This window comes from Electrona antarctica (assembly GCF_951216825.1).
Source record: "Electrona antarctica genome assembly, chromosome: 11".
Taxonomy (NCBI): Eukaryota; Metazoa; Chordata; class Actinopteri; order Myctophiformes; family Myctophidae; genus Electrona; species Electrona antarctica.
The window spans coordinates 19,851,796-19,863,583 of record NC_136792.1 but is presented as its reverse complement, the minus strand read 5'-3'; the positions used below and the strand labels follow the sequence as shown (position 1 = coordinate 19,863,583).

The window sequence follows — 11,788 nt, the reverse complement described above, 5'->3', positions numbered from 1 at the left end:
AGATATTTCAGTGCCCGGCATTTGAATAGTCACAGAGTAGAAAAAAAATGTTAGGTCGTCATGGCCAGGGAAAAGCTCAGTCCTCTCAGGCCATTGCCTAAGCTAAGGCATTTTCTTTGAGCCAAGGTTCTGTCTGAAAGGCAAAAGAAAAGAAAACTGACCATCTGCACTCGTTATTCAATGCACTCAGTACACTGTGTAGGCCTATTTTAATTTGACTTTAGATTTTCTAATAGCCCTGGTCTGAGGGCTACACTCCCGATGGAGTTGTACCTTAAGTTGTACGCTAACTTATTTCATGAAGAAAACAGCAGCGAGGATAGAATCCAAGAGAGAATATGGTAGACTTAATATCCTTTCTCATAACTCTAGACATTCAGCAACATCTGATACCAATTTGCCCCACCCCCCAACCTATCCACCCACTTCCTTTTTTGTACGTGTTCTGATTATGATCGTGCAGGTGACAGGCTGTTCCAACATTCAATGCAACGAGGCCCTGTGGTGTGCATATCCCTGCGGCAGGCCTGAGACAGGCCTCCAGAGACACAGACAGAGCAGAGATAGACTGCAGCTGTCTGGGGTCACTTGCCGTAAGTAAACCACTGGGATGCAGTGACCCTGGGTGAGACATGGGGCCTGGGCCTGGGAGAACAGCTGAACAGCACTGGAGGAACACACGACGGTTGAAGGAAGACACGACAGCATTGTTGAAATACATTAGAAACCTCAGACATTATATAATATCCACCGTAACTGCACGGGTGTTTTATAGTACTGTATACACACATGGGGCCTACAAAAGGGTCGTTTCACATGCACAAAGATGAATGCTCACATTGACCAATCTTATGGGAGTCATGGGAAAATACTTGGCAAATGCTTTTACCTCTGTCACACAATAATTCCAAAACATATACTTATAATATAACATATATGTTTCACTGTGTTCACTGAAAGTCAATAAAATCGAGAAAAAAATCAAATTCACAGTAAAATCTTCAGTGTTAATCTATCAATTTAGCAACATTTAGGATATTAGTGTAAAGGTTTAATGCATTCCACTAGCTATTTAATCATACAATATAGTGCGTGCAAATTACATGCCATTATAGAAGCAGGAGACTTGAATGAGTGTTCTGAAATCAAAGTCAGTATAGGACCAGCTGCTGACTTAAGGAATCCATCACAATGTGACATTTCTTACACTACTAAGGGAATGGAAAAATGCTGGCAACTCAACCAAAACATTTCAAAGAAGACGAAAAAAGATCTTCCCTTATTTCTGGTCAGGGAAGTAAGCCAAGTTTCTGGAGTGCTTCCCCAAGAGTCATTCACATGGAGGTGTGAGGGACAGAGGCTCTTAATAAGAGAAAAGAAGCTCCTCCAGAGATTCAGAGAACTACCTCTTTGTTTTCTTCCATAGTCAGTGACAGGAGATTTCCACAGTCAAAGTAGATTAGCGTATTTATTCACACAGACGCTCTAAATGGCCACCGTCTGTCTGTTTGAATCCCGAGGGCCAGAGCGGGCCTGACACTTCTAGGACAGGGTTCTGGTTGAAGGCTAATTCAATACCTTGTCATAAGACCATGTCGCTCACTGAAAATAACTAATTATCAACTGAATTATCGCCATGAATCACATTGAAAATCAATTATTTTCAGCAAGTGAAACGGCTGCAGGAATAATGAATTAGACACAAACCTCAGTAATATCATTCTCCACTAGACAGGTGTTTAGAAAGGTGACCAGTACAATGGAATGTACTGTATTGCACACAGCCAGTTAATAGTTAGTCTTTGAGGACACTGTATAATGGCAGATTGCTTGGAACACAACATTTTGCCTGCTACCCAAATGACCTGACAATTATTACAGCAGCACATCTACAGAGTGCATTAACAAAACAGACAGATGAATGGAGCTTTATTGTATCTGTACAATAACTCTGACAGGGACCTATAGCTACTTATCCATATGGAGAAATGAATAGTGAATTATCACCATCTGCTATTTCTTTGATTGTCACTTAAAGCTGCATGGGCTATAAAGATGAAAACTCCTGCCTCCTCTCATTATATTATCTACCAGAGAAAAGCATTGCTACTTTCCACAACAACACTGTTAGAGAGACTGTGGAGTATTCACTTTCATACAAATAATATTGTATGAGATGTCCTCATAAAAGCACCTTAAAAAAACAATGTTTCCATTTGTACTCAATCAGTGACACTGACACTTTTGAACATTCTGCCTGTTAATTAAAAAAGGTGTGTGTGTGTGTGTGTGTGTGTGTGTGTGTGTGTGTGTGTGTGTGTGTGTGTGTGTGTGTGTGTGTGTGTGTGTGTGTGTGTGTGTGTGTGTGTGCGTGCGTGCGTGTCAGGGTAATGATCAGGGTTTACACTTTTATAGCACAGAGAAGCATGGCTTTCATTCACTCACACTGTGGTGTTTAGGATCTGGATACAAAGAGTACGCTTTCACCCACTGGACAATGTCATCATAATGAAGTGAACACTGTTGTTATAGTCCATACGGCAGACCATCTGCTCCCCTCATAGTGGGGTCATAAATGAGCTGCTTAGCTCAGCTAGAAAATACAAGCTGGAAAATGTTGCATATTGTAAAATCCTGAGTGTTCTTTTAACTCTACACATACATACATTTGTATTCTCTCCGAGTTACAAATGGATAAATGAACACAGAAGATTTGCTTGAATGTCTCAGAGCTTCACTATTTTATGATACTACCATACCATCCTCATGGTTATATTTTCGTTATATCATGCAAAGTATATTGTGATTGTGAGAAGTCTAAATTAATTTGACATCGACAGTCACTTTTGGTCCCGTATATTTCAGCCAAGATACCCAACTAAAAAGGAAATGGTATGTCACCAGCCAGGGCGGCTGTGGCTCAGGAGGTAGAGCAGGTCATCCAATGATCCATGGGTCGGCGGTTCGAATCCCGGCTCCTCCTGTCTACATGTCGAAGTGTCCTTGGGCAAGACACTGAACCCCAAATTGCTCCCGATGTGCTGGTTGGTACCTTGCATGGCTTCCGCTGCAATCGGTGTATGAATGTGTGTGTGAACGGGTGAATGTAATGCACAATCTATGTAAAGCGCCTTGGATAAAGGTGCTATATAAATGCACCATTTACCATTTATGTGGCTATACAGTGTGCTATTAAAAAGGGGACGGTACACATAGGAAAATACAGGGTAATGCCTGCATTGCCTAATACTAAGGAAGTGAAAAACGTGTTGACAAATTAGTTGAAGTTATCAACCATGGCCACATGCACCCCCACTTAGGATTTCCAAAACATTACTATTAATGAATAATAATGAATTGCTCAAGTGCTCAAAGCGCTTTACAATGGTTCATTCATTCATTGGGAGGTGAAGCGGCGAACAGTCGACACCAGCGTCCTCACATCCCACAATCACACACCAATGGTGGCAATCACCCACCGACCAACTCATTGGAGGCAATGTAGGGTTCAGTGTCTTGCCCAAGGACACTTCAACATGTGGACAGGAGGAGCCGGGATTCAAACCGCCGACCCAGGGATCATTGGACGACCTGCTCTACCTCCTGAGCCACAGCCGCCCACTATTAGGTATGCCCAGCAATCAATCACGAATCATATCACATACACGTTGTTGAGAGGCAGCGCATTAGTCGGCTAAACCACGAAAGTGCAGTGGAATTTTTCCAGACCACATTGTACACTTATGTGGTACCATATTGTACAACAGAGGTCATGTGAGAGTGCAACCTGAGCCTAAAATGGCATGTACCCAAATCCTGCAGCTGCCCCCAAGGGCCACATCACAGCGGGCCAAATATTTCCCCCCAGCAAAACAGAAACAATGATTTGGCATGCTTCCTAATTTTAACTGTGCCCCGCCAAGTGACCAATATATAACAGGGCCTTTAAAATAAGAGACGGTGTGGTTGGACATTCTCTAGACATCGGTTGGGAGGGAGGCCGTGGACACCTGTGGCCGTCATTCTGGTTCACATTGTTTAAGGCTTGAGCAATGCCACCCTGCTGGCTAGAACACTCTGGGGCTTTGGATGTTGAGTATTGGGAAACTACAACACTGCCCCAGACACCAGTGCACTGTGAACCCAGTACAGTCTGGTATATTTGTAATATTCATGATCATGTCATTATAGGCCAAAAGCTCAGAGGAGTCTCTGAAAAGAATGATGAATCTGATCTGAATGATACTGATGACGTATTGTTGTTTTACTTTACCGGAATTTCTTATATTCACTAAGTAAATCCGATAGCAACTTTCACAAAGCAGCCATAGCACTGTAAAAAATGTTTCATTTGGGTGGGATTTCACATTTATAGTGTAAACATGGATATCTTTACACTACCAGTGTACATTCAATTACCTGGTGATTGGAACTAAATCATTTAGTTAAACTAGACCTTCAGCCATTCAGACTAAAACTAAATTTTGTAACATGGACACTATTATTTACACATAAAATGTCTTACCTGCCCCTGCATTGGTCATCTTGCTGAACATCTGCAAGACAAAAAAAGACACAGTGGCTATTTGGAATCCATACAATTATGTGCACTACAATTTAAAACTGAGAAAGCCATTTGGACAGTTTGCCTGAAAGCATTTATCCTGAATAACAAAGGGAATGATTTCTCTCTTCATCCGTATATAATGAGAATATTAGATCATCATCATAGCAAAGTAATATATTAATCAGCTGTGGGTAATGTGAAAGCAGTACTGTACAGTAGCAGTTTGTAATCGTAAGGTCTTAATTTCATGCCTTGTGTAAAGCTAGCAACATTTACAATGTGTTTGTTATATGTCCCCCATTTCAAATGGATGCATTACATCTGTACACTCTTCTGTGCAGATGTCTCCTCTACTGTAAATCCTCTGTCAGAAAATATATGGAAATTGGCAAATGGTCAACAATATGCTGGCTGAAATTTGAAAACCTTACAAAATGTGTTATTCATACATTGTATCTTTGTATCAGGTTTGCTCAGTATTGCCATGGCATAAGGTTAACACTACTAGTGTAATGCTAAATATGTCATCTGTGTTGCGCCGGTGTTGTGAAGCGAATATAGCAGATCTGCAAACTCACAACTCACCATAGACTCTCAACAATTCAGGCCTATTGTAGATGACTGACCTACTGTATACACGGCTGCCACTTGACTGATCAATGATTGCATGAAAGGCATGTGTATGTATGTATGTATATGTTATACATAAGGCAAAACACAGGTCAGCCATGTTGTCCCATTAGGACTAAGAAAGAGCAAAACACCTGAACTGGAGCAGAACAACTCAAATCTATGGGTAATAAAGAGGAGTTTGCACTTTGCAGTGACATTTGTACTTCTGCCCTAAAGATGTGCAGATGTGTGGGGCCTCTGTAAACTATGAGGTGCAGTCACTGATGTTATTACCAAAATATTCCTGTTTATTGACTGTGAGATTTGGCACAGCCTAGTAGAATTTCCTTACATAACCAAGCACTTCAGTCACAAGGTTCAAAGACCGGGTTTAATGTACAAACATGGAGTACAGTAGGTGATTGGCTCTTGAATTCACAATCCCACAGTGATGGCTTCTTAAATGGTAAATGGTGCATTTATATAGCGCTTTTATCCAAGGCGCTTTACATAGATTGTGCATTACATTCACCCATTCACACAGACACACACACATTCATACACCGATTGCGGCGGAAGCCATGCAAGGTACCAACCAGCACATCGGGAGCAATTTGGGGTTCAGTGTCTTGCCCAAGGACACTTCGACATGTAGACAGGAGGAGCCGGGATTCGAACCGCCGACCCATGGATCATTGGACGACCTGCTCTACCTCTTGAGCCACAGTCGCCCACTTGAGAAGGAACTGTTACTTCAGTAAATATGACCTGCTATGCTAGTTTCAACAGACAGCACCTGACCTACTTTCAAAAGGAACGTCATGAAAGTGTGCCCTCCCAAGAACAAAATAGGTGAAAAGGTTTCACAAGTCAAGGGTTGAAAACATCACTTTCTCCCACAACATCAGAGGAAAGGTCCAAGCATATCTTTAAATCCTGCCCCCACTTTATTACATACAGCGACAGCGCATCAGTTCAAACAATTCCAGTCAGATGGTGAACACGTCAAAGGTTGCAGGTCACGACAAATGACAGGCTCCATGCAGGAAGAGCAGAGTCCCTTTCAGGACTGTTGTCAGTGGGAGCATTACCCTCGCTAACATCAACAAGGATGTTTATATGGAATGACAGGTCTGTGTTGGTGATTTATAGCTGCTCTCCCAGCACAAATGACACTCTCCCTGATAGTCAACAGCACAGTCATACGACTGGTCAGGCCAGGTGACAGAAAACTGTCAACACCATTTAAAATTAGGAATCCTCAACTCCAAGTCTCTATTCAATGACAATGTAACAAAGCAAAGGGGAGACACACCAGATATTTTTTATCATCTGAACCTGCATTGAATAGCAGAAATAAAATGTATGTATTTATTTATGTATGTATCACTTGGCAGGTTTGCCCATCTGACATATATTTGTTAGCCAAGGGAGGACGAGAGAAGAAATATACAATACGTTTTACACAGCGGAACCTTGCTTAGCAGTCCAGGGTTTCCTTTCAGAATGTGAACCACCATACTTATTCATCTTCTGTGGTTGAGCTAGAAAGATATAGCCCCAGAGACTGCATGTGGGCCTTGAGGCCAAGGGTCTACCATTACCACAGCCTGTGACTATATGTAAGTAGAACGATAGCTGGAGGGTTATATAATGCTATATATCCATGCACATCCACATAAACAAATGAAATCTCATAACTTCACATCCAAGTATAGGACAACCAGCATTATCTCACACATTTGGTCAGTTTATTCTTAAGTCTGCAAATGTGATTTCATCTGCATTGCATTCTCACACCCTGTTGCTCAGAGTTTCATACTGACTCAAGACTAAGAGTCATTATCAAAGATATACAGAGGGGTCTGTGTGAGGGAACCATGACAGAAGAAGAGGGAGAATCAATTTCAATTCAAAGGAGCTTTATTGGCATGAGAAAACATACGTTTACATAGCCAAAATGAATGTGCAGTGTGGTTGACCTCTCCACCTATCTATATTCTGAAGCTCTACAAGGTCACGCTTAAACCATGGTACAAGGCTCAGCTCACTTTTCCGAGGCAGAGCGAATCCCAGTTTAATGAGCCACATTGGTCCTGTTACAGAATAGGTTCATCCATCAGAGCTGTAAATTCTTTTCACTTTTACTGCAGTTGGCAGATGCAGGGATAAGGGGGACAAAAACTAGATTTACCCAACACAACAAACTTGAGACTTCGCCTTAAAATGAAGGCGGGTGATTTTTGTCCGAGTTGTGTACTAGAAACTGATTTCGTAACATTTCAAAATGCCATCAGTGTGACTGGTATGACATTATAATTTTCACATTTAAAAGGGGTTGGGGATGGTGTTGATGTAGCTGAGGATTGTAGAGCATTAGGCCCGAGCTTATCATTAGCTTGGTCAATGTAAAATAACCTGGTACTCACTAAACTGGATGAAAACACGCTAGCAATGCACAGCCAATCAATGACTGCCTAGACACCAACTATGACCTGCACTGCATAGCCTGTGACTAAACGCACATGACATTTTTATCACATGTAACTGCAGTATGCACCATACCTAAGGTTAACTACAGCCAAAAGAATTGTCTCTGACTTATGTGATCATTCCCACCTGTCTTCCTCTGTCTGATTTTCATTTATGCCGTTGCCATTCTTGAGAGTTTGTATGGGTTCCACAAAATGGACAGGTGGACTATGAAATCGGTTGCTTAAGTGCAAATGAATTTATAGCCCTTAAAATACAGACATCTATATAGAGGACAAGAAGCCGAGTTGTTACAAATTAATTTGTTTGTCTTTACATTCTGTAAACTCTGCCATCCATGTCCTTTAGGACTGTACTGCATATAGTAAGATTTACGGTATATGATTTGTCCACCATCTTTGTGTTGGAAAGCCTAAGCTGAACATATTCCTATAGCAAAGCTCAAATATTTCTTAAAACAGGAGATTGTGAATTGCTAGACAGACGCATTGTGTGTGTCTGTGTGTGTGTGTGTGTGTGTGTGTGTGTGTGTGTGTGTGTGTGTGCGTACGCGTGCACGTGCATGCGTGCGTGTCCACCTCACCCTCACCAAGTAAGAGATCTTAGACATGATAGTGAAGTCAGTAGTTAAATTGTGTTTTCCTAGTGTGATACTAATCTTAATTAACCATACTCGTGTTTAAAACAATAACATTTTGACAACTCAGATGCATTGATTCCCTGTGAATGGTTGTAATGGCCCTGGCACCACCTGGCCTGCTTGTATCTACCATCTATCTATCTCAGCATCCTTTCAGGAACAATCATTTGAGGTATATTGTTCATTTGTGAAAATTGTGAAATAACTAAAAGTTTCCCAGCCACCAACAGGCAGGAACTTTGAATTAGGGGGGGGGGGGGGGGGGGGGTTACAGTCTTTAAATTACTTTTTGCAGTACAGGAAACGCTTTGAGCAGGTCATGGCAGTCACCCAAAAAAAATCCCAAATCAGATCCCATTTAAAGAAAGGATGTTTTCAGTATTGTATATTGCAAGGAACTCTGGAGCTCACAGACAGAACTTTGCTACAAATATGTTCTCCAACACATACAGTATATAAGTCAAGCAAATAATTGGAAGGACTGAAAAGGGCTTTGAGCCTTAGAGCTTACCGTTGTCTTTTTGTTTTTTGTTCTTATTCCAACGGATGTGCTACGAGCTGTGGGGGACCTATTGTGGCTCTGGCATTCTTCCTTTTCTGATCTTCGGAGGGCTTGGCTGTTGACGGATCGGTTTAATGCGGTCCTTGAAACAGCATCGCTCTGCAACAACAGGACAATAATCAACACTGGATCCGTCTCTCTCTGCCAGAAGAGACCAGGACAGGATGGGCTCTTTGGTGGCCAAGGGAAAAGAAAACAAGAGGCTGAGGTCAGCGGCTGGGGAAGCAAAATCTCCACTCTCACTTCAGCTTGACAGAGACGAGACAAAGGAGCCTGTATGTGTGGATTGTCCTTTGAGAGGACAGAGATTATGACCTTGTCAAATACCCCAGTAAAGATGTCTTGTCTTGCCCGGTTCCTTGTCATTAGTTAAAGCGAGTAATAGTGAATGCCTGGGATGGTTATGCAGATGCCTGCGAGGCATGTGCCACTCTCTCAACCATTCCTAATGGACTAAATCATACAAACATCTTCAACACAACAGCCTCTCTGTGTGGTACATACATAAGGACTCCAAAAGAGCACTTTTGTTCCCAAATGCTAACTCTAGCGGGATATTTCACGATACATGCCACCATGAGAGGAGCCTTTTTTAGGGACAGCATTACATGGTCCCAGTTGGAACCTCAAAGCACAATGGCCGTTTGTCTCTGCCATGCCATTCTGACCAGATTCGGGTGGAGCACTGGAGACTCTAGTATCACATCTAAGAGACTTGCATCATAAAATGGACGCCAGTCAGTAACATAGTAAAAGGCAGACAGACAAAGCCCATAGTGTCATAGACAGATAACCCTATCCAACAGCTTTAAGTCATACAGTCAAGCTTATGACTCATGAAAGATCAAACATGTCCAACTCCAAACCATGGTTTAACCACTTTAAACCTGGCATCCCTATTTTGATCATGTCATGTATAGATGAAAAGTGTCACATTTTACATCTACAAGATCTTGTAGAAGTAATACTTTTCATGTGTGCACCATTTGGTATTACAGTACGTACAATATATATAAATAAGTCCTAAGTGTCTAACTTCCATGTTCACAGTGCTGGAGCAACCAATGATGCTAGTTAGCGCAACTTCATATCAACCACGCCACGGGGGCTCCCATGGACTGATTACTTCCTGTTCCGTATTTGAGATGGAGGCACAGTGTTCTCTGGGAGAATGCAACAAACAAAGGTTCACGCTGTCTTCTCCAGTTCCCTTGCACGCTGAATGGGCATTCAGGCCGATCAGTAGGAGTCAATAGTGCAGTGACCAGGACACAATCTCCTGCCGTCTTCCCACGCACAAACGCTGTGCATTGTCTTTGTTGGAGCACCCAGACAAACTTGAGTCACATGATGGCCATGATAAAACATTTTGAAAATGCCTTCTCACCTGTTTCTTGCGGATGGTGCTGGGAGTATTGCAGGGGGAGGAGCTGGCACTCAGGGCCTCCTCTATATCCAGGTTGAGCTGGTCCAGTTTCCTCATCAGCTGGTTCATAGACTCAGACCATGGGGACTTGACATGGGGAGATCTCTGTGGATAAACAAGAAGCACTAAGATAAAGACACTGTGATCTCTCTGGAATCAGACAATAACGTTACTTATGTTTCACTTTTGTTGAAGAAAGAGCTAATAGCTCACAGCAGGAGGGACAGCTGATATCAGGGTCATTTTGTCTTAGCGAGAGGGACGGACCTCTCTGATTTGCTTTCTAACATTATTTATTTTTATCAAATTTACTTTTTGTATTAAATTTGAAGAATGACAAATACAACACAAACACTCATTAGTCTTCAACCATCACTGGATTGTAATGAACACGTTGTTGAAATAAGAAATACTTGATCTAATGAAGCTGTGAAACATTCATTGCATTTACAGCTTTGTGTGTACCCCATAGAGATGATTTGATTGGCTGAGCACGGAATGTGAGGATAAGAAAAGTAAGGACGCCAAAAGTGATTGGCCGGAATGTGATGATGTATGATGATAAGAACGCCCCTCACTTCACATGAGTGTGAGTTTTTACTATTACTGGCTGTCCTATCCTTGAAAAGAGAGCCGAGGGAGAGGACATTTTAAATATCTCCTCTAAAGGAAAGCGTCATTACAAAATGTGTTGCGACAATGTTAGCTTGAAAGTGTGGTATTTTTGGCGAGCAACACAGCAGTGCGATGAAGTATACATTTGGTTTAAAGTTGCAGCTGCTGGAATGGTCATGCTAATAACAGGTCTGTGTAATGTAGCCAATAATAATATTTTGACGCACGCACGCACGCACGCACGCACGCACTACGATGGTCTCTGCCAATTCTGAGCCAAAATTCATGTACATGTGTAACACCCAGGAATCAAACTCAGGTCTCCCGCGTGGAATGCCAACATCATAACCACTAATCCAAAGAGATATCCCTATGACTCAGGGGAGATATTTGATTTTTAGGCATCAGGCTGAGGCTGTGAGCCACTCTGCTACACATGGACATCAGAGTGCAGGGGTAACGCAACATTCCTGCCCACCAACTTGGGAGCCTGGGGTTCTATTCCTCCATGGGGCCTCCGGCCACAGGTGAGAAACTGGCAGAGGAAGTAGATCTAGCTGTCACTCATTGCGCTCCCACAGGGCCCTGCAGTTAAACTGCTCAAGTCCCACAAACTTTTTAAATTAGAGAAAGACATCTGTCGGTTTACTATGCTGTCCTAAATTCAAACACAAATGACATGCAAACCCCAAAACACTATCTTGTAAAGTGCAGAAGAGCCAACAGCCACCATGCCCCACTGGCGCAGAAGGACATGCTATCCCATTTGGCCAAAGCCCAGGGTGAAAGTGCAAATGAAGAGGAGTCCAGGCATGTGTGCCAAACAGAGTATGATGGAATTCCCTGCCACTGGGTTTCACTACTCCCCAGACA

The 11,788-nt window shown here is 42.4% G+C and overlaps 1 protein-coding gene across 1 annotated transcript in view; it reads right to left on the bottom strand.

The window, feature by feature from the left end:
- stard13b (StAR related lipid transfer domain containing 13b) overlaps positions 1 to 10,376 on the bottom strand; it is a gene marked incomplete at its 5' end in the record, with an annotated part of 56,665 nt that extends 46,289 nt beyond the window's left edge. The window contains 3 exons of the mRNA XM_079514815.1: positions 4,526 to 4,556; positions 8,824 to 8,973; positions 10,262 to 10,376. Of these exons, the coding sequence (XP_079370941.1) occupies positions 4,526 to 4,556; positions 8,824 to 8,973; positions 10,262 to 10,369 (289 nt within the window). The remainder of the gene's footprint in view (positions 1 to 4,525; positions 4,557 to 8,823; positions 8,974 to 10,261) is intronic.
- Between the last annotated feature and the right edge of the window lie 1,412 nt (positions 10,377 to 11,788).